This window comes from Bos grunniens, chromosome 27, assembly GCF_055505025.1.
Source record: "Bos grunniens cultivar Pamir isolate PY7600 chromosome 27, Bosgru_T2T1.0, whole genome shotgun sequence".
NCBI classification, from domain to species: domain Eukaryota; kingdom Metazoa; phylum Chordata; class Mammalia; order Artiodactyla; family Bovidae; genus Bos; species Bos grunniens.
Window position 1 is genome coordinate 17,995,877 of NC_141191.1, and position 22,934 is coordinate 18,018,810.

At 39.8% G+C, this 22,934-nt stretch overlaps 2 protein-coding genes across 6 annotated transcripts in view; one reads left to right on the plus strand and one right to left on the minus strand.

Moving 5' to 3' along the window:
• Nucleotides 1-22,934, minus strand: part of MTNR1A (melatonin receptor 1A) — a 157,931-nt gene that overhangs the window by 38,028 nt on the left and 96,969 nt on the right. For 2 of the 3 annotated variants that reach the window (XR_015156143.1, XR_015156142.1), the window contains exon 2: nucleotides 11,717-11,768. The gene's annotated coding sequence lies outside the window, so the exon portion shown is untranslated. Of the gene's footprint in view, nucleotides 1-11,674; nucleotides 11,769-22,934 lie in introns of those variants that run through there. The other variant, XR_015156144.1, reaches the window with a different exon arrangement.
• F11 (coagulation factor XI) lies at nucleotides 1,476-21,993 on the plus strand. 3 transcript variants are annotated; one of them, XM_086380134.1, is made up of 16 exons: nucleotides 1,476-1,834; nucleotides 2,514-3,188; nucleotides 4,046-4,101; nucleotides 6,580-6,742; nucleotides 8,022-8,128; nucleotides 9,025-9,184; nucleotides 10,809-10,918; nucleotides 11,616-11,775; nucleotides 14,037-14,146; nucleotides 14,240-14,402; nucleotides 14,492-14,598; nucleotides 17,611-17,779; nucleotides 18,865-19,040; nucleotides 19,837-19,932; nucleotides 20,484-20,623; nucleotides 21,183-21,993. In XM_086380134.1, exons 3-16 carry the CDS (start codon nucleotides 4,047-4,049, stop codon nucleotides 21,342-21,344), a joined length of 1,878 nt encoding a protein of 625 aa, XP_086236260.1. In that variant the 5' UTR covers nucleotides 1,476-1,834; nucleotides 2,514-3,188; nucleotide 4,046; the 3' UTR covers nucleotides 21,345-21,993. The 3 variants fall into 3 exon arrangements, with proteins under 3 accessions (XP_086236260.1, XP_086236262.1, XP_086236261.1); XM_086380136.1 differs by having other exon boundaries at nucleotides 1,542-1,834; nucleotides 20,484-20,618; XM_086380135.1 differs by lacking the exon at nucleotides 1,476-1,834 and having other exon boundaries at nucleotides 3,051-3,188; nucleotides 6,580-6,688.

The window sequence follows — 22,934 nt, forward strand, 5'->3', positions numbered from 1 at the left end:
GGACAGCTTTAAATGTGAAGCTCCTCTGGGATATGCTAATCATTTTAAAGTTGCCAACTAGAACCAGTGGTGCTGGACTGGTCTCTTTATTACCCATCATGTGTTCAATACAAGGGGAAACAGAAAGAGCACTTCACCCAGTAAGAGCGTCAACAAACAGATGTGTGTAAGAGGCTAAGAGGGCCAGAGGCTGGCATGACTTCACTTTCATGAGGGCGAATGGACAGAGAGGCGTGGGGCAGCACCGAGCCTGAAAGTCAGCACTGTGCCACCAGCATAGCAAGCTGCAGAAAGCCGAGCACATGTATACATGTGATACGAGGTTAGCCAAGGGCTCCCGCATCTGTCTCATTCCTCACCGAGGTGTGGGAAACATCTAAGGTATACTTAAAATTTATTAAAGTGGGAGCCACTTTCATTCACATCTCATAGATTATGAATGGGCATTCACGTCTAATGAATGAGTATGTCTTTAGGCTCAAGATGAAGCAATGGTGGCTCAAAGAGGTAAAGAGATTAGTTCAAGGTCACCCGCAAGGACAGAGTCAGGAATACGACTTGATATTCATATCCCAGGTGAAAGTTATGAGCAACGTAGACAGCATATTAAAAAGTAGAGACATTACTTTGCCAACAAAGGTCCAGGCTATGGTTTTTCCAATAGTCATTCCAGTAGTCATGATGCTTTTGAACTGTGGTGTTGGAGAAGACTCTTGAGAGTCCCTTGGACAGCAAGCAGATCCAACCAGTCCATCCTAAAGGAGATCAGTCCTGGGTGTTCATTGGAAAGACTGATGTTGAAGCTGAAACTCCAATACTTTGGCCACCTGATACAGACAGCTGACCAATTGAAAAGACCCTGATGCTGGGAAAGATTGAGGGCAGGAGGAGAAGGGGACGATACAGGATGAGATGGTTGGATGGCATCACCGACACAATGGACATAGGTTTGGGAGGTCTCCAGGAGTTGGTGATGGACAGGGAGGCCTGGCGTGCTGCAGTCCATGGGGTTGCAAAGGGTCAGACATGACTGAGCGACTGAACTGATGTATCCTAGGTCCATGTCATGTTGTCTTATGAGGAAGATAAAAAATGACAGGAGCATGTATAGCAGTCATTTGCAATTTTCATTATCATCTAAAGCAGTGGTTCTCAACTGGACACATTCCTGGCCAGGGGACTTTTGGCAATATCTAGAGACATTGGATTGCCACACCTGGATGACGCGGGTACTAGTGGGTAGAAGCCAGAGATGTTGGTAAACATCCTACTATGAACAGAACAGCCCCTCAGAACAAATAATTATCTAATTATTAGTAATTAGTAAATTACTAATATTACAAATATTAGTAATGCCAGGGTTGAAAGGTCAGTATTAAAAGAGAATGAAAAGGGGATATTTCAGGGACAGCAAGGAAGAGGTTTCAGGACGTGGGAGTCTGTGCTTTTCTTCAAAGCAAGTCTTGATAAGAAAGGAACTCCAAGAGAAAGCTGATGTTGGCTGTGACTGAGAAAGTGCAGCTGTGCGCTTTTTCCTGTCCCAGACAGAGAATTTTAGGCCACCAAGGATCCCAGCTTCTAACTTATTCTTGGGTCTCTATAGACCAAGTTCTGGATTTTTCCTGAGATTTTGTCCAGTAATTCCCTATTTTCATTAAGCTTCAAAAGCATTCTACTTCACTGCGGGGGGTGGGGGTGGGGGGAGAAAGCTTTAAGAGAAAAGTATTTAACATTAGAATTCTAATCTGCAAAACATTAGTCGAAGAGAATTCTTAGAATACTTGGTGTCAATTTGAAAAGAAGCTCTGTTTAATATGGAAGAGTTCCTACACAGGTAAGACTCTTACTCTATTTTCATTTGAATAGACAAGAATATTTCGGAATCCTTATATTATTTCGAAGGCTTTAGAAATTTCACTAATTTAGCGAGATCAAATTTAGGAAAATATTATTTGGTTTCCCAATGATGTATATCGCTTGTCAGAGTCTTTCTGTTTCTCTCAATAGAGTTGGAGGCTTATCATTATAATCTTTGTACTAAGGCTTTAGGAAAGAGATGGGGTTTCATGAAGTTAACAGTACAGGGAAATAAGGACCTTACATAATTTCATGTATCAGTTTTCCACAAAAAGCTTTCCTGGCATAAATTCGTTATTCTATGTTTGAACTGCATAAAGAACAGTGCATTATAGACATATGCTTTTTGTGTAGCTGAAATGTACTTTTATTTTTATTTATTTATTTTTGGCCGCATGGGATCTAGTTCCCTAAAGTGAAAGTGTTAGTCAGTCAGTTGAGTCCTACTCTTTGTAGACCCCATGGACTGTAGCCCCCCAGGCTCCTCTGACCATGGGATTCCCCAGGCAAGAACAGTGGAGTGGGTTGCATTTGTTCCTCCAGGGGATCTTCCCAACCCAGGGACTGAACCCACACCTCCTGGGTCTCCTGCATTGCAGCTGGATGCTTTACCACTGAGCTGCTAGTGCTCATTACAACTAATCCTCTCTTTCCAGGTCTCTGAGGAGGTAACACTGTCTAATGGGAAATGGGCTTGCAGAAGAGCAGGGATCTACAATTGGCCCCACCTGCTCCACAACCCTGGAACAGCTGAGTTTCAACTCTCTACTGTTCCAAACATCAGTTAGTCCATCAGACCTCCCTTGTTTTCTTTTCAGATGGTGAGACTCCAGTTAGCCTGGAATTAATGATTAACAGTTGCTATTTGAAAATGTGGTTAAGGGCAGCTTTGGCCAGAGGGCATCCTCATTTTGAGTTTGCCCAATGGTTAAGAAGTGAAGAAGTGAAAGTGAAGTTGCTCAGTCATGTCTGAGTGTTTGCAACCACATGGACTGTAGTCTACCAGGCTCCTCTGTCCATGGGATTTTCCAGGCAAGCAAGCTTCTCTCTGGTCACTTGTTTGAATACACAGTAAAACGAGAGAGAAAAAAAAATCAGTGTATTGAAAAAGCAAGCACCTCTACCAGAGTACATGTTTGATATGCAAAGATTTTAAGTACTTTCACAGGCATTCTGCACAAGGAAACGATGTTACATCACACTGGGAATCAGTAAAAGTAAATATTAAAGTTAAGTGAACAGTACCTGCAAAAACTCCTTTAGAAGAGGATGGCCATTTTGGAAGACAAAAAACATTCTTATTAAGAATTGCAACAAACAAGGTTTTTCAGGTATGATTTCAAAAATTATTATTTAAGATGTCTCTCAAACAATTATTCCTTGATGTGCCTTTTTCTGTGGAGTTAAAAATTTTTTACAATAGAGAATAAAATGTGTCTGATTTAATATTTTGGAAGTTCTTAGTTAATATCCATAAGCAATGTGGGAGGAGATTGCAGAATGGAAGAAGAGTAATAGTTTTTACTCAGTAGCAAGTATTTTAGAAATTGAAAAGATATTCAAGAGTAATATGAACACATCAGAAGACAATCTGTCTCATAGATTTCCCTTGAGACAGGAAAACTGTCTAAAGTTTTCCAGAGAGATGTCAATTCAGGGCTCTGTGAAGATAAGTATGTGTGTAGAAGACCAAGACAATCTAGGAATATATTTGCAACCTCATTTTAAAAATAGAATATTTTAGAAGTAGAAAATCAGTTATAGCTTCTTTGATAGATTTAGAAAAGAAACTTCAACAATGGAAAGAAAGGAAATGAATTGGAAGAGAAGATAAATATGGAAAAATGGAGATGGAGAGAGGGTCAGATGATCATGAGAAATGTCTGATTAATAGTGAGCTGGAGGCAAAAGAGAGGGAGGGAAGGAAGGAAAGGGGACGACCCTTCTCTCTAAGTCCTTGGTTCCTCTCAACCGTGAACGTGCTGACCACAGCACAACCAACCATGTTGAGGAACATTCTAGGATTGGGGGGAAGATAAAATTCACCATTATGATAAAGAGCTCTGCGACTACTATCGAGTTATTTACTCCTCTCCCTCCAAATTTCTTGTAAACTCTGACATCAGTAAATTAATTATAAATTCATGTCTTATGTTCTAAACATATGCACATTTTTCATTTTTTGTAGGATGACTTTATTATATCAAACGGTACATTTCGCTTTATTTGCCTCCGTTGCTGGTGGTAAGTAGAATTTTATCTTTAGTGTGGACTGGAAATAGCTTGGTTCCCTGACTTATGGATTAGAAAACAGGAGGGCATAAACCCAAAAGGGAAAATCACACATTGTCTTCTTAATATTTTATTTAAGAAGGTCTAGTCGTGGGTCTAAACCTGCATGGTAATTACCATCAAACTAGTAATGAGTGATAATGATATTTTGAGATATCTGAAACTGTAGTGTTTTCAAATCTGCTATTTTTATTATGACAAAGGCACATGTCCTGTGGACACTAATGCATTTTGCTCTTACATTAGTCATAGAAAGATAAGCCATATTTTAGTTAGAAGTTAGTGAAAATAAAGTTGAAATTTCTCCCCATTTAAGTCCATGGACTACATAATCCTCTAAGCCTCTAGTGATAATTTCTACTGTTTTTTTACCTATATACTTTTCCACATACTTACTGGCATGTTGATTATTACTGAGATAAAATTACTAATTTTTAGTTTTACTTATTTTTTTGTTGCTACAATAAGTTTGAGTTATATTTTGTTCTGCCCAAATATTTTAATTTTTGTTATATATATTTATATATTTAATAAGACCAAGGGTTATATCTTAGTATTTGTCAAGGAAAATATGCCAAGATTAAAAACTCCAATACATTTATTCAGTGATTAAAATAGTAATGACCTAAAAATCCACAATCTGGAATATTAGATGTTTCTTTCTAGAAATAGAAGAAAATTTCAATTTTATGTAATTTAGTTTTGTTTGTTTGGTTTTTTTTTTCATTTTCTGAATGTTGAGTTTTTTTTTTTTTTTTAAACTTTACATAATTGTATTAGTTTTGCCAAATATCAAAATGAATCCGCCACAGGTATACATGTTTGTATTTTTAACTTATTTATGGTTTCAGTGGAAGGGGCTTCCATAATTTTTCTAAGAGTCTAAAGTTTTTGTTACTAAAATGACCTATTTGTTCGGCTTTGTTTTATTAAAATATAATTGATGTACCACACTGTATATGTTTAAGGTCTACACCACAATGATTTTACTTACATACATCATGAAATGACGGCCACAATATGGCCATCATCTCATATAGATACATTAAAGAAATAGAAAAAAATGTGTTCCTTATGATGCTATCTTGTAGGATTTACTCTCCTAACTTTCACATATAATGTACTGCTACTGCTAAGTCACTTCAGTCGTGTCCGACTCTGTGCGACCCCATAGACGGCAGCCCACCAGACTCCCCCGTCCCTGGGATTCTCCAGGCAAGAACACTGGAGTGGGGTGCCATTGCCTTCTCTGATATATATATACAACGTACAGCAGTGTTAATTACATTTATCATGTTGTACATTACATTTCTGGTACTTATTTATCTTATAACTTGAAGTTTGTACCTTTTGACTTTTTTTTTTTTTTTGGCCATGCCATGCAGCATGCAGGGTCTTAGCTCCCCAGTCAGGAATCGAACCCATGCCCTCTGCATTTGGAGCACAAAGTCTTAACCACTGGACTGCCAGGAAATCCCCCTTTTGACTATCCATATCCAATACCCTTTTCCTCCAATGACTGTCTCTGGTATACACAAATCTGATCTCTTTTAAAAAAATGTTTATTTTAAAAATATAATTGATGCACGATGCTATGTTAATTCCTAAAAACAAAACAAATGAACGAACATAATGAAACAGAAATAGAGTCATAGAAACACAGAACCAACAGGTGTTTGCCAGAGAGGAGGTGGTAAGGTGAAGAGAGAAATAGGTGAGGGTGATTAAGAGGTGCAGACTTCCAGCTGCAAAATAAATGATTCATAGTAACAGACTGTACAGTGTGGGGAACATAGTCAATAATTATGTACTATCTTTGTATGGTGACCGATGGTAACTAGATTTGTCATGATGATAAACTGAAATGTACAGAAATATCCAATCACTGTGTTGTGCAACAGGAACTACCATAGTGTTGTAGGTCAATTGAACTGGTCCATTTAAAAGACTGAAGTGATATGATACCTTAGCCCATCAACAGCCATCAAACGCTACCCAAAGCAGTAGGTACCCAAAGTTGGGTGGCTACCCAAAGGCTACACGGAGCCTTTGTTTCACACAAGCATGGTGTTTAGACATAGAGAAGCGATGGGGAAAGGAAAAGCAGAGGCCATTCTAGACCTGGATGGGGTCCTAGAAGGCATTTTTGCCAGCAAAGATCTGAGAAACAAATCAATTACTCGCAAAGCACCCACATCTCCAATCACTCAGAAGCGCCGTTCTATTGAGACACACAAGCCGTTTTATAATTTTCTTTTCTATCTATGGCTGCTCATCCAATAAACTAAAAGTGTTGATGGACCTGGTTTCTAAGTTCTGGCACATTTCCCGTTAAGTAGACCTATTTCACTTGCTTTTGTGAGATTATTACCTGATTGGACATGTGCCCCATGAAATCCAAAATCACATGCGTCATGTATTACAACCTAGAGTGTGTGACCACGCTGTTCCAAGATGCCTGCTTTAAAGGAGGAGACATCACTGTGGCTTTCGCGCCAAATGCCAAGCACTGCCAAATCATCTGCACCCACCACCCAAGGTGCTTGCTCTTCACTTTTATGACTGAATCATCATCAGAAGATCCTACCAAGTGGTAAATGTTCGCTTTTCTATGTAGAGGAAATAGATTGTATATGACAGACAGTTACCAGCAATGAACTGTCATCTACCATTTTATAAAACTTAATGTTAACATTGGAAGATGTATCTTCCTTCAACTGAAATATTAAATATTTACAGAAGAAAGAGCAGCATTTAGGCAGTTCAGGAGGAACAGATGTGCCCCTCAGTGTGGACTTTCCAACTTCTCTGGTGGTCTCAATATTAGTGATACTCTCTGTCTGATTTTTTCCTACTTTAAAGCCAGTTCCTCATTTTGTTCTTTGCCTTTCAATTGATTATTTATATTTTATATTATTCAAATTAGAACATTTCCCTCAATGATGTTATTAGAAAAAAATTTCATTGTTTGTAAAGCTAATTTGAAAGAATAGTACAATGATTTCATATCATCCCAAGACTTTTTGCCATTTTTGTCTTCTCTATTATGTATGTGTAGATGTCGAACCATGTGAAATAATTTGAAGCCATCGTAATATTTCACCCTTAAATATTTCAGCATACATTATCGCACACAAAAGACATTAAAAATTAACAAGAATCCCTTTATATCATCTCAGTTGTCCTTCCAATGTAATTTACAGCAATTAACCAGAATCTTATCAAGGTTCACAAATTACATTTGGTGGTTTTGTCTCTATAGTCATATTCTTAAAAATCTTGGGACATTCCACTTACCATTTTTGTTTTCATATTGAGTTTAACATTTAATAATAAAGCTTTACTGCAGAATGACATCATCAACATCTTTATGCACTATTGCTGCATTCAGAGTATTTACATAGTTCCCTGAACTTAAAAAATTTAGTATTCTAGAATTTACCTCTGAGGTTGGCAAAGTTTTTCTTAATAGGCAGAAAGTAAATATCTTAGGCTTTGTGGATCCAATAGCAAAATCAAAGATATTATATAACTACTTATATAATGATTCAAAATATAATCATTGAAAACTGCAGAAACCATTCTCAGCTCATGAACTATATACTAAAACAGGCAGAGAGCTGCATTTAACCAAAAGTCCACAGTTCACCCACTCCTATTTTGTGTTTGGAAGGAACATTTTATGTCCTCTTTTCAATGTCAGGATGTTGGAATGAAAACCAAATTCACAGTCTCTTAAGAAAATATTTGTTTTGGCATGAGATAGAGGAACTTGTTTCCTTCTCTTTGACTCTCTGTGGGCTGACTTTTAAGATCCGTTATTTTAAAATATACATTTTTACCCAGTAATGGTATTTCTTTAAAAAAAACAGGTATACTTGCATCCTGAAAGACAGTGTTACAGAAACACTGCCAATGGTGAATATGACAGGAGCAATTTCTGGATATTCTTCCAAGCAATGCTTGCACCACATAAGTGGTAAGACGTCTTGCTAGAATTGATATTCATTAGTTACTGTGATGTATACATGTAGTTACACCAGCTATGGTTTTCTGGATATAAAATAAAATCCTGTGATATGGAAACAAACCCTCTCAGTGAAGTACTCGTCACATAGAGTAAACACTAGCACACACGCGTGTCTCCCCCCACCACTCCATATGTTGTGCTTGTGCTTAACCACTCAGTTGCGTCTGACATTTTGTGGCCCCATGGACATAGCCCGCCACGCTCCTCTGTCCATGGAATTTTCCAGGCAAGAATATTGGAGGAGGGTGCCATTTCCTCCTCCACATGATTTTTCCCACCCAGGGATAGAACCCCTGTCTCTTGTGTCTCCTGCCTTGGCAGGTAGATTCTTTACCACTAATGCCACCTGGGAAGCCCCACCGTATTACAGTCCATTAATATTTATCTCATCGGACACATCCAACTACATCGGGTCATCATTCATTTTTCCCCCCTCTCCTTTCCAGCTTAAAGTGTTATATGAAAGTCCTTATTAAATATATTAATTCACATCAAGGAAAGCAGCTCTAAAGGTTGAGATGACACTTGCCTTAATAGTGAAATAGATACTAGTATAGGTTAATGAGTGAATCAGTGCATTAGTGGAGTGAAGGAGACGAGAGGCCAGTTCATAAAGCTGAAGCAGAAATGTACAAGTCTCATGCTGCTGCAGTGTAAGAAGGACACTGGCATCCTCTTACTGTTTCCATGGAAGAGTAGGAATTAAGCAGATTAAAACAGAACTAGAGGATTTCTGAGAAAAAGTCAGTGAAAGAGTAAGTCTGGAGGAACAGTGGCTGAGATTGAATTATCAGACTTGACCCCAGAGACTGGAAAATAACCATATATTCTGATTTCACTTCCAGCTTGCAGCAAAGACATGTATGTGGACCTAAACATGAAGGGGATGAACTATAACAGCTCCCTTGCCCAGAGCGCTCGGGAATGCCAACAGAGGTGTACAGACGACACGCACTGCCATTTTTTTACATTCGCCACAAGGCACTTTCCAAGCATAAAGGATCGGTGAGCGAGCTGTGGGCTGATGGAAAACAAAACGGAATTCTTTTTTTCCCTATCAACTTGATGTCAAATTTTATTTTCAACCCATGCAAGACAATTCTAAAAATACTAATACTATAGATTTTTTGGTGAAAAATGTATTTAAAGTCCAACGTGGATGCACTTCCTTTTATAATACAGAATCTGTCTTTCAGTGACACTTATCAAAAATGTTAAATCCACCTCCTAGCTAATTTATTGTTGTTGCTGTTTAGGCTCTTAAGTTATGTCCAACTCTTTTGTGACCCCATGGACTATAGTCTGCGAGGCTCCTCTGTCCACGGGATTTCCCAGGCAAGAATACTGGAGTGGGTTGCCATTTCCTTCTCCAGGGGATCTTCCTGACCCAGGGACTGAACCGGTGTCTGCTGCTAATTTATAGAGTGCTACATTTCTTAATTGGCGATTTTAAAACAGTTGTAATGGTCAGTCAGTCCCCTTCTCAGCCTAAAGGATGCTATAGCCTGAACTTGTAGAATCAAAAAGAAAAACCTACTCAGATATCCTCCCAAATAACAGTTCCCCACCTGAGACAAAGTAACGGAAACCTGTGTGAAATACTTTAAAACTTGTCCCGCTACTAGATTTTGAAATATTCCAGGGGTAAATATATTCTGTAAAAATATAAAAGGATCTGATTTGCAATTTATTAACTTCTTTTCTCTTAAATATTTTTAGGGAAAATATCGTTAACTTTTAAATTTAGAAATATTTGAGATATTTTGGATTTGTATAGGGAGCTGCAATTATCTGGAGCTTCCCTGGTGATTCAGGGGTAAAGAATCTGCCTGCAATGCAGGAGCCATGGGAGGTGTGAGTTCAGTCCCTGGGTTGGGAAGAGCCCCTGAAGAAGGAAGGGGCAAACCTTTCCAGTATTCTTTCCTGGGAGATTCCATGGACAGAGGAGCCTGGCAGGCTACAGTCCATGGGTTCACAGAGAGTCGGACATGACCAAAGCGACTTAGCACACACACGTGCTATACTTATCTGAAATCCAACGATAAAAGAAGAACTCAAAATGACTAGTATTTGGATTTTAACATTCTGGTCTACACATTCACAAAAAGGAGATGAGCGGAAATAAAGTGTCAAAGATTTACTTGAAGAAAAGCAATGAATGATAACACAAGATGAAGTTCTTAAATCAATAATTAAGGTTTTGTGGTTTATCTTTAGCTCAGCTCAAATCCACCTTTCTACATATTTTATGTGTAAGATTCAATGCAAAGTGAACAGCAAGCCAGGACCTCAGGAGTTGCTAGGTATTATTTGAAAAGTTAAAATGGTAAAATTGAGACGCGCTTGAGAAGTCTTTAATTCCTACGTCTCCACTCTTCATGTTACTACCCATCTAAAGCTGTCATTTTACTGATGAAAAAATAAAACTGACAAAGTTCACAGAACCACCAACTCCCAGCAGAGATGGGACTCAAGAGCAGCTGTCTAGTCTCTCAGATCAAAGTTTTCAGAGCAATTCTTTAGCTTCCATGCCCAGGCCATCTCTAAATGTGAATTTTTTATCATCTTATATTTTTCCTTACTTGCGTTTGGAGGGATAAAATAATTTTCCATTTTGGTCTTCATTTAGTAACACTTGTCTGTTGAAGAACACCCAAACGGGGACACCAACCAGCATAACGAAGCTCCACGAAGTGGTATCTGGATTTTCTTTGAAGTCCTGTGGCCTTTCTAACCTGGGTAACTATTATTTTCTTAATGAGGTAGTTTAGCCATTCAGTGCTAATGATATGTACAATGGGCCTCACTTAGGATACCAATTTGTGCTCACTAATGAAATGGACCCATTGACCTTTTATTTTCCTCATGAGAAAAAATCCATAATGGTCTGTATGACTAAAGTTTATATTGGAATTTAAAGCTTACAGCAATCACTTCAGTTATCCTAATTTTAAAAGTGTAAAAGATCTTGGGATAAACAAATCTTTTAAAGTTACTAGTAAGACCTTGTTTCTTTAGAGCCGTTTTAGGTTCGCAGCAAAATTGAGAGCAAAGGATAAAGATTTCCCTTTACCTCCTGCCCAGACATGTAGTCAGCCTCGCCTGTTACCAGCATCCCTCACCAGATGGTACATTTGTTACAACTGATGAGCCAACATCATAATCACCCGAAGTTCACAGTTTACATTACAAGCCACTCTTGGAGTCATACATTGTATGGGTCTGAACAAATATATAGAGGCATGTTTCCATCACCAGAGTACCATTCAGAATATTTTCACTGCCTTAAAATTTCTCTGTGCTCTGTCTGTTCATCCCTCCCTCATCGCCCAGCAAATTTTTTATATGGAATTTACGAATACCGTGAGTGGGGTTTTACTTTTACTGACGCTACCAATGAACTGACCCTCTGAATATGATGTCTTCTGCTGTGCAGCTTGTATTAGGGACATTTTCCCCAGAACGGCGTTTGTGGACATCACCATTGACACTGTCGTGGCCCCAGATCCCTTTGTCTGTCGCAGCATCTGTACTCACCATCCCAGTTGTCTGTTTTTTACCTTCTTGTCTGAAGAATGGCCAACAGCATCTGAAAGGTAAAGAGTTAAGATTAAGGGTCATGTGTTATCTTTTAAAACAGTTGATCAAAACCCACCCTTGAAAATTCTGAGCAACTACAAATTTTATCTAAATGTCTCTCTAGAATAGATAAAAACTGCAAGGAAGAATCCTAGCTCCTCTCTTTCCATTTCCCACTTACTGACCGCAGGACTTTTGCTTTTCTTTAGGTTAGGGAGGTCTTTGCCTTCAGCAAAAGGAGAGCAACAGAGGATGAGATGATTAGATACTATCAGCGACTCAATGGGCATGAATTTGAACAAATTCCGGGAGATAGTGAAGGACAGGGAAGCCTGGTGTGCTGCAGTCCATGGGGTCCCAAAGAGTCAGACACAACTTAGTGACTGAACAATGACAACGAGAGAGTTGCTAGTTCCGAATAGAAGGAAGAAAATAACGATAGTCACTCACTATCGTAGCCCAATGCCTGGTTTAAGATCATTGATCCAGGAGCACAAAGAGCTGGAAATAGCAGTGACCTGTCAAATTCAAAATGGAGAGGGGGAGAAACAGTGGCCTTCATCAAAAGAATTGGGGATAATGGTGGAGGACGCTTTGAGAATTTAGGCCATTTCCCTACTGATGCATATTAACACAGGAAACTGTAATAAAAGCACAGGAAATTGCTATGATCATCAAAAGGATGTTTGTTGTCCCCATTAACAAAATTCACTAAAAAAAAAGGAGAAGTCATCTTAAGACTATTTGCTTAAAAATCTAGATTCTGAATTCTTAAGAGTCCTTGGCATTTGCTCGACATGGCTGTTCATTCCTGTGGGGAGTGTCCCCCAGAGGAATTCAGCCAAAATAAGCCATTGAGCTCCTGTCCATCAAGCAAGACTGGTTTTTTATCGGGGGAGGATATAACTACAGAAGTATCAATACTAGCTGTGTCACATGAGAATATGTTACTTTCATTTTCTCAATATGGTTCTAAACATGGGGATGCGATAAGTACACTCGATAGATTAAAAACCCTGCACTACTTGGGCCAGAGTGGAAGTAAAACAGAAGTGATCAGATTGGGATATATTGTTAATGTAGAGCCAGTAAGATTTGCTGATGGATTGAATACCAGCATGAAGGAAAAAGTCAGTGATGGCTGCAAAATTTTTTGGCTCAAGAAAGTTGCAAGGTTGAAAACACCAATGAAGAAATGAGGGAAGATTTCATATAGAGTTGATTTCAAGAGGGAAGAGGTGTCTGGTAGTCAATGAGAAAGAAATATCGAATTGGCAGTTAAAAAGAGAGATTTAAGGCAGTGATTAGGTATCCCCAGCTGGTAATTAATGCTGCTGAAACTGATGAGATCATCAAAAAATTGAACAGAGAGAAGGAGGGCAAAGACTGAACCTTAAGGCACTAAAAATTTCAGAACTTAGATGCCTTTGTAAGGTGTTATTTTGTCTTAATCACGGTTCTCTTTCTTTCATATTCCATTTGTAAAATTCCCAGTCAATACCTATAAGAGGAAGTATTTGATCATCATTACAGGGTGAGAGAAGAACCTGGGTGCTACAAGCCAAGGCTTGGCCTCTTAAATTTGAATTAATGAATATTAAATAAAACTAAATCTTCATTTCCTCAGCTGTATTAGCCGCATTTCAAGAACTCATGAAATGGCTGGCTAGGAGAAGGAAATGGCAACCCACTCCAGTGTTCTCGCCTGGAGAATCCCAGGGACGGGGGAGCCTGGTGGGCTGCCATCTATGGGGTCACACAGAGTCGGACACGACTGAAGCGACTTAGCAGCAGCAGCAGTGGCTGTTGTAGTGACTAGCATAGATGCAGAGTGTTTACGTCATTGCAAAAAACTGTTGGACATCACTGCCCTGGATTGTGATTTTGTACTAGTTAGGAAAGGTTACTTCCTCCCAGAGAAATGCCACCTGGGTGTGGAGCCTGCATTTATCTCTGTCTAAGCCTACAGCAGATTTCTAGGCAGCATGAACATTCCTGGATGGTTGAGATAGTCTAGGAAAGTTGAGAGAAAGGAAATGAAAAAGGAAGGTGCTAGGAACAGTGATGTTGAACAGAGCAAGCTCAGAAGATTTAGAGGCAGTTTGGAAAATTTGTCTGCAACCTATGCAACCTACAGTCTGACTCAGTGTACTTTCAAAATGGGAACTCCTTCCCTATTAAATACCAACAGGAACTGATTTCTATATGCGCTATGAAAATGTCTTCTTCTTTGATATGGTTTACATGGTGCCTCTTGACGTTTCTTTTTCACTCTTAGAAATCTGTGTCTCCTTAAAACATCTTCAAGTGGATTGCCAAGCGCACGCTTTAGAAAGAACAGAGCTTTTTCTGGTTTTAGTCTACAACACTGCCAACACAGTGTCCCAGGTAATCAGTGCAAGCCCTTTCTTCTGATCAAGGTCAACAAATGGGCGGGAGGGTTTTGCCTTTCACATCTCAATATGTGCTTCTGCTGTGCAGTGTTCTGCCATTCTTCATTCTATCGCAACACTGATTTCTTGGGAGAAGAACTGGACATCGTAGACGCGGACAGCCACGAAGCCTGCCAGAAAACGTGTACCAACAGCATCCGCTGCCAGTTCTTTACCTATTCTCCATCTCAAGAATCGTGCAACGGAGGGAAGTAAGACATGTGTCAAGTCCCATAGATGCTTCTGTCCCAGCTTGTTGAGAGATGAGTTATGTTTATACCATTTTGCTTCCAACCTGCAGGGGTAAATGCTACTTAAAACTTTCTGCAAATGGATCTCCAACTAAAATACTTCATGGGACAGGAAGCATCTCTGGATACACGTTAAGGTTATGTAAAATGGATAATGGTGAGTTTAACGTCACTTGAAAAAAGTAATAGCCTGAAGGAGTTTTTTATACTGAGTATGTCGTGACTAAGAGAATCAGTAATAGCCACAGAGGGGAGAAAATTAGTACAACAATGAATGCAGTTGCAATTTTCTGTTATTTTCACTGCTGTCAATCAGGCTGACCTGTTTTAAAGGTAAATATTGGGCTTTAACTAAACTCTGCATTGCCTGGCATTAATTAAATATATGTTATAATCCCTGAGTCAAGAAGATCCCCTGGAGAAGGGAATGGCAACCCACCCCAGTATTCTCACCTAGAGAATCCCATAGACAGAGGAGCCTGGTGGGCTATAGTCCATGGGTTTGCTAAGAGTCAGACACCACTGAGCAGCTAACATTTTTTGCTTAAACATTTTATAATTTGATACATTTATATAACTAGTATTGCCTGCTGAGGCTCAGGTTTAGTCAACATTTTTATGTCTGTTTGTTGATATCACGGTCAAATGATCTTTCTTATTATCCTTTATAATAGAAATATCAACCAGCATCTTAATTAGTCATCTTCTTTCTACTGGTTGTTACTTGATCTTTAATTGAAATATAAATAATCATCTTATGTTGGGAAAACTATGTTATATATACAAGAAATATTCAGTAACTCCTTCTCCAGGGCCTTCAGATTTCCTGCGAGTGTTTGGAGTATTTATGAATATTAGCAAAAGTTACAGTAAAACCTTATTAACTTGTAACAATGAGTATGAGAGAGTGGAAATAAAAAGATTATCTATATTAAGCACAACCTATAATAATATAAAAATGATAATACCATATCAGCAGTACTTCCATTCCAGTGGCCAATTTCTGAGCCTAGTAACAAAAGATGGTTTGTAGCCAAACAACAGTAAGGGAAAGAATAGGAACATTCTCCCTACACGCATTCCTCCCTAAATTATCGTAATAACCTACGACGACATTAGTGTTCATTGATTTACATACACTGCATGTTTCTAGACTTTTATTGCTTACTGCCCAATATTACAATGCAATATAAATTAAGTTGCAGCTGAGATTTAATGAGTGAAATGGAAGTGATAATTATGCTTTGTAGTAGATTTCAAAATATGAAAATCTGTCAGAAATACTGGCTCTACTGAGAGATGAAGAAATAAATCCTGAGGTTCTGAAAACTTGTTTTGTAGAACACACAATGTTACATTGTGTCCAATATTACCCTCCTAGCTGGGAAATTCTGCCACTTTTGCCTAGAAAATCCCATGGATGGAGGAGCCTGGTAGGCTGCAGTCCATGGGGTTGCTAGAGTCGGACAAGACTGAGCGACTTCACTTTCACTTTTCACTTTCCTGCATTGGAGAAGGAAATGGCGACCCACTCCAGCGTTCTTGCCTGGAGAATCCCAGGGACGGGGGAGCCTAGTGGGCTGCCGTCTATGGGGTCGCACAGAGTCGGACACGACTGAAGTGACTTAGCAGCAGCAGATGGGACTCTGGATGGTTCTAGCTTCTTTACAAAGACAGTCAGTTGAGTTGTATCTCATACCTTCTCTGTTTTTCTTGCAATAAATTTACCTAAGACAAAAAGGAGTATTTACGATCTTTCCATTGTGCTGGTGCTACCAAGCAATAGAAAGGATGCAGCCGATTTTATCGCCAGCAATGGTGACATCATTTTAAAAGGGGAGCCACCACTTACACCTTAAATTGCAGAATCCATTCTCACCCTCCTTCCTTTCTAATGCTTCTTATGTTTCTAATGTTCCTCCTTATGTTCCTTTCTAATGAATCTATGGACTCTGGTCTCTAAAGGTTGCAGATTATATCAGGTGTAGACTGACAGCTAAACAGAAACTATAAGATAAAGGAAACTAAAATCTTATGTCTTTAATGCACCTTCTGATAGAAGTGAAATGAGTTGATTAGGCTTTGCTGCATTAGATTAAAAATGTGCTAATATGCAAGGGAACATCTGACTGAGATGTTTATACCTTTCACTGTCATTGGTTTATACTATAACTTAACTTTCTGAAGACACAGAGCAACTGCCATCCAAAGAAACATCTATTAGTTCAAAATGCAAGGCCAAGCATGGGTATTTTCAGCACTTTGTTTGAACTGAGAAACGAACACCGAGATCTAGATAGAACTCATCTTAACAAGGTCTTTATTTACATGTTCTTAATGTATTTTAGTTACTGCTGACATATTAATTTTCCAAGTCAAGAAAGAACTGAGGGGTGAGTTTGAATCAAAGTCCTCGGAAATATCAAGGGTTGAGCATAAAACCCCAATCTGTCAACAAGACCAAAGGGCAGAAGCAGTTCACAAACAGAAGAGAGGCCGGGTTGGGGTGTGGGTGGAGCTGGAGTGACTGAGCGGGCCAAAGGGCAGCTGGGGTGGGAGGGCAGTGGGAGGAACTGGACAAAGGCTGCAAATGGAGTTCAAGGTGTTCACCTCTAACCAGAGTTCTCAAACGTCAGTGAGGCTGATCAAAACTCAGGCGGTCAGGGTCCACTGTTAGAGTTTCTGATTCACGACGTCTAAGGTGGGGCCCATGAATGATCATCTCTCACAAATTCCCAGGTCATGCCTGGGAGGTCCGTCTGGGGGCCACACTTGACAACCATTGCTTTAAAAGAACCGCTGCGGTTGTCATTTGAGGGAAGGTAAGCCTCGAAGTCCCACATGAGACATTATTTTATTGTTGTTGTTCAATGGCTTGGTCATGTCCAACTGTTTGGGACCCCATGGACTACAGCATGCCAGGCTGCCCTGTCCTTCTCTATTATTTGGGGCATTATTTGGGAATGTGCAATTACAAGGTGACCCACTCATTCAGGTTTTATGTTCATATTATGCTTTGCCAACTTGAGTCTAAAGTATCTTCAAGTGAAGGTCACGGTACATTATTGAACCCAGGGCAGGGCGTTCTTCCCTGTGTGCCTGAAGGAATGTAACTACTGATGGAAAATGAAGATTTAGGAAGCTACTCACTGCAATCCTTCTGTCGTAGTGTGTACAACCAAAATCAAGACCAGAATTGTAGGAGGAACCCGCTCTGTTCACGGAGAGTGGCCGTGGCAGATAACTCTGCACGTGACATCACCCACCCAGAGACACCTGTGTGGAGGCGCCATCATCGGAAACCAGTGGATATTAACAGCTGCTCACTGTTTCAACGAGTTCAGTACCATTGCTGGTTTTACTCGTTCACCATGCTCATGCATATATTAATATTAAATCTACTCTAGTATTTTATCTCAAAGATGTCAGTTTTCCTATTTGCTAAATTAATTTTCTGTCTTTAGTGGGGGAAAAAGCAAAAAGGAAGAGCTGTTCATATTCTATACCAGCATCAGAAGAGGTGCGGGAACATGGCTGTTTGACTCCATAATATTCCACTTTTCTGGTTAAATGTATACACATCCCCAGGGGACTTCTGCTTACCTCCTGTTGAGTATATCACCTTCTGTGCACTGTCCTGGGCTTTGGGTTTAGGACTAAACTCAAAGAGAATTTCCCGCTTCCTGAATGTAATTTCCCACTTATTCTCCCTCTCCCCTCTGACTCTGTCTCCTCCTCCTCCTCCTCCTCCTCTCTCTCTCTCCCTTCCTCTCTCCCCACCCCTCACTCTTATTTCCAGACACAGAAAGAAGTGTTTATTATACATCATCATATTGGATTCCCTACTTCAGTCATTTTCATTACCGGCCAGATATAAAAGCTCCATCAAGAGCATACAGACTGTGTGTATCCCAGGGAATTTTAGTTGACCAGATTTCCTCTTTGCAATGCAGTATCTTCTGGGTTGTTTTTAGACTCAGATTTGTGGTTTTGTCGGTTTATTTTTATCATTATGCAGCTTACTCATAACTCAAAGATTTGAGGTCAATAGTCTCTTTTAGCTTTAACATATGGGACAGTGGGGTGCCAGAAAGTATGAGTGAATTTCTCAGGGTCACAGCCAATCAACGGCAGCACTGAAAGTAAAACCCAGAAATGTGTATGTGTGTGTGTGTGTGTGTGTGTGTTGAAGGGTGGAAAAAGTATTCATTGATGTTTTTGTGTTTAATATAAGGTAAATGATAGCCCAGGACCTTCCATAAAAGAGGACTATGTGACTGAAAAATCTTAGCAGAAAATCACTTCTTTCCACCTAAAAGCCCCCCACTGGCTAGGAATCGTTAGTTAAATAGCACTGTATCTCAAAAGGTTGGGAATTACTTGCTAACGGGAATTCTCTTTTCCTCTCTTGCTTACTCCTTAGGGTCGAGTCACCTAATGTGTTGCGTGTCTATAGTGGCATTTTGAATCAATCAGAAATAAAAGAGGATACATCTTTCTTTGGGGTTCAAGAAATAATAATTCATGATCAATATGAAAAGGCAGAAAGTGGATATGACATTGCCTTGTTGAAACTAGAAACGACAATGAATTACACAGGTATGGAAAATTTTAAACAGAACGTTGTCTACAGTGATGCCGGGCTTCACACTCCCAGGTTCCTGGCCTGACCCTGGCAGTCCCTCCATGTATTACTGTCATTAAAAAGGGAGAAGGGCTGCAAAGCTCCCCTTTCAGTCCATTAAGACTGAGTGCTGGGATCTTCCCTGGTGGTCCAGCGGTTGAGATTTTGCCTTTCAATACAGGGGGTGCAGGTTTGATCCTCGGTCTGGGAGTTAAGATCCCACATGCCACATCCCACAGGCAAAATAAATTAGAGCATAAACAACAGAAGCAATATTGTAACAAACTCAATAAAGGCTTTAAAAATGGTTCATATTAAAATATATATATATATTCATATAAAAGACTGACATGCTGTCCTGATGATTGAATCTATTTTTTTGTGGGGAGGGGTTAAAATGGCAAGTTTTCTTCAGATTCACAGAATGACATGACTTCATAATATATTGGAATGTTAAAGATGGCTTATATCTCCTTTTTAAGGAAGAAAGGATGGCAAGTCAGAATGAGGAAGCAGTTTCTATAGCATCACAGACCTCGTGAGAGTGACAGTTAGTGGAGGAGGCTGTCTCTTGTTCCCTCCTCCTTGATGTGTGATAGATAACTCTGAACATGAGGAATGAAAATGTATGACAAAGAGGGGGAAAAAAAAAAACCCGAATATAATAAACTGAGAACACACCCTAATCATAGAAAGTGAAGGAAGAGAGTTTTCCCGGGAAATGTGATGTATTCTGTTTCTGATAACTAAACTGTGATTTTTAAAATTTAGACTCTCAATGGCCCATATGCCTACCTTCCAAAGGAGATAGAAATGTGATGTATACTGAATGCTGGGTGACCGGATGGGGATACAGAAAATTAAGAGGTAAGAAACCACATTTCTCTGTCTGCTACAGCGGAAGATACAGAGCACAGTTTAATCACAACATTTTCTGCTACCTCAAGTCACACAGCTAAAATGAGAGTAAAATAATAACATTATTCAATTGCAGAAAGTGTATTCATAAAGATGGAAAGGCAAAAATCACCCAAAGGAAGATGATACCTCACCTATTTGGGAATTTTAAATACGACAATCTCTTTAAAGACTCATTACTTTTAATGAAGTTTAATTCAAAACCTAGCACTTTTCAGTAAATGTCTTAGCCTGTTATCCAATTATTTTCTCTGGGAAGTAATTCCAGTTAAAGCCATAATTAATTTTGAGCTAAATTAACATGAAAAAAATGGTACAATAATGAGATAACATCTTCTCTACATGCTGTAATTACAAAAAGTCTGTGAACTAAACCTGATTGTTTTTCCTTCTAGATTTTTAAAATAGGTGCAATTTTTATTTTAAATATATGTACTTATATTTAAATTTATATTATATGTATGCGGTTATTCCATTTATAAACCAAAATTTTGTTTTAGACAAAATACAGAATACTCTCCAGAAAGCCAAGGTACCCTTGATGACAAATGAAGAATGCCAGGCAGGTTACAGAGAGCACAGAATAACCAGCAAGATGGTCTGTGCAGGCTACAGAGAAGGAGGGAAGGATGCCTGTAAGGTAACCCTGTCTTCAGCCAATTGAATAAACTCCAATTAGAATGTTTAGTGCATTAAACTTTTTTTAATTTAAATTTTTTCACTAATTTATTTATATTTGGCTGCATTGGGTCTTTGCTGCTGCACAGGGGTTTCTCTAGTTGCAGGGCCCGGGGACTACTCCCGAGTTGCTCAGGCTCAGTAATGTGACACATGGGCTCAGTGGCTTCACAGTATGTGGGATCTTAGTTCCCAGACCAGGGATCGAACCCACCCCCGCCCCCACCTCTGCATCGGCAGGTGGATTCTTAAATCACTGGGCCACCAGGGAAGTCCTCTGTTTGGTGTATTTTTTGAAAAACAGTCTTCTGCCAATGAGCAGGGAACACAGTGGGTTTGTTTTTTCCTTACCCTAGAATCTGACGTGGATAGATTGGTGTGCGGGACAGGTAATCTGCATCTTTGAAGTTTATTAAAGGGCCAAGACAGAATTTCAGGTGAAATCATTCCCGGGGCAAGGTATTTAAGAAGTGAAGTCTAAACTGATCTGCGTGCCCTTTTCTTTTCTCTGTTTGTCACAGGGGGATTCGGGGGGGCCCCTGTCCTGTAAGCACAACGAGGTGTGGCACCTGGTAGGCATCACGAGCTGGGGTGAAGGCTGCGGCCAAAGGGAGCGGCCAGGTGTTTACAGCAACGTGGTCGAGTACTTGGACTGGATTCTGGAGAAAACGCAAGGCCCTTGAAAGGGTCCTCAGAGACCGCTCGACTTCCTGAAGGGTAAATCAGATCACTCCCTGAAAAGGGCTTGGATTTCACTGAAGAAGACACTGCACCTTCATTTTCCTCCACAGGCTACAATTCTGAGCCTGTAACAGACTGGAGGGGTTGGGTATTAGTAAGAAAAAGCAAACTGTCATGCTCCCCAAGCTCCCAGGGTTCCGTGATGATCCGAGTCTGACTTGAGTATCCAGGCTCTGTTTTGTTGGCTATACCTCTCCTAAACCAAGGATATACAATCAAGATTAAGATATTTAAAGATGAAAGCACAGCCAGATAAACCAGAAAAGAATCAAGTGGCGGCACCAAAGGATCAGGTAGAACTGCTCAAAGAAACCACTGTAAAAGGTGTGGTGAATGAAACATGGGAAGCGGAGAAGATAGGAACCGGGACAGTCAGCATCCAATCGCAAGATTCTGTGCTCTGCGTACAGGGAACTCTTTTGGGAAGAAAGAACTTAACTGAATTTGATGGCAGGTTTCAGAATAATCAAGAATTCTTGTTGTTAATTTTTAAATGGGTTTGGGTAGAGACAAGCTATGAATAAGTGAGTGTGAATGTGGACTCCAGAATTTCTGTAAGGGAAAGGATTAAAAGCAGCTATCCACCTGGAAGTGGGTCCTCTGTTTGTGCATGGGTTTCATATGCATTTGGCATAGTTTTGGGTACAGGAGGGCTGGTGAAGATGAAGGGGGTAAGCTAAAGACTAAGACAACCTGCCTCTGTGAGTGTGGGTTCACAAATCTACATTTATAGACAATAAATGTATTGGACAGAAATCAACGTAACATACACCAATCCTACAGGTGAAAATGATTTGGGAACACATGGATGGGGGGCACAGCAGTGTCTTCAGCATTTTCAAGGCACCACCTGTATTCTCAGTACTGGGATGTTCCCTGTGATGCAAATATTTACATGGGTATTGTTTTAGATATGGTCTAATAATATAAATTTTGCACTATCTCCACCCGTTTTCAATCCATGCCAACAACCTGTGTCAAGATTCTATCTAATATGCACAGTATTGATTGAGCAGACTGAACTGGGGGGAATGCGGTGGTAAGCCACTCAATATATCTCTACCTTCATGAAGCTTCCAGTCTGGTTAGCAGGAGCCACAAAAGGAAACTAATTACACGTGTATAAAATACAGAGTTTTAAATGGAAATGAGGAGGCAGCATAGGGTTCTACGAGAAGGGAAGGGAAAAGAGAATTTGGAGCAGGTTCAAAGATTGGGATAAAAAGGAATTTTCCGAGGAAGACACAGTAAAAGCAAAAGTAAAAAAAAAAAAAAAAAAAAATCAAAAAAGACCAGAATGGCTTTAAAACCTTGGCTACTGTCCTGCCTCATTAAAGACTCAGAGAAACTTTGCTCCATTTTGACGAAGAGGCTTGTCCCAGCTGATCCTCCCTTCACCCCCTGGGTCCTCCTCATCCTCTCATCTTCTGCTCTTACGGGCTTTCCCCACGGCCTACATCAGACTGGGGCAGAACGGGCCTGTCCCTGTCCTTGTGCAAGAGACTTTCCCACATTCTGGTTAAGGTCTTCAG

Coding starts and splice junctions, on each gene's coding strand:
- F11 (XM_086380134.1), top strand. CDS start 4,047: ATGACTTTATTATATCAAACGGTACATTTCGCTTTATTTGCCTCCGTT. Junction 11,776..14,036: donor TGGCCAACAGCATCTGAAAG/GTAAAGAGTTAA, acceptor TTTCACTCTTAG/AAATCTGTGTCTCCTTAAAA. Junction 14,599..17,610: donor GTTATGTAAAATGGATAATG/GTGAGTTTAACG, acceptor CTTCTGTCGTAG/TGTGTACAACCAAAATCAAG.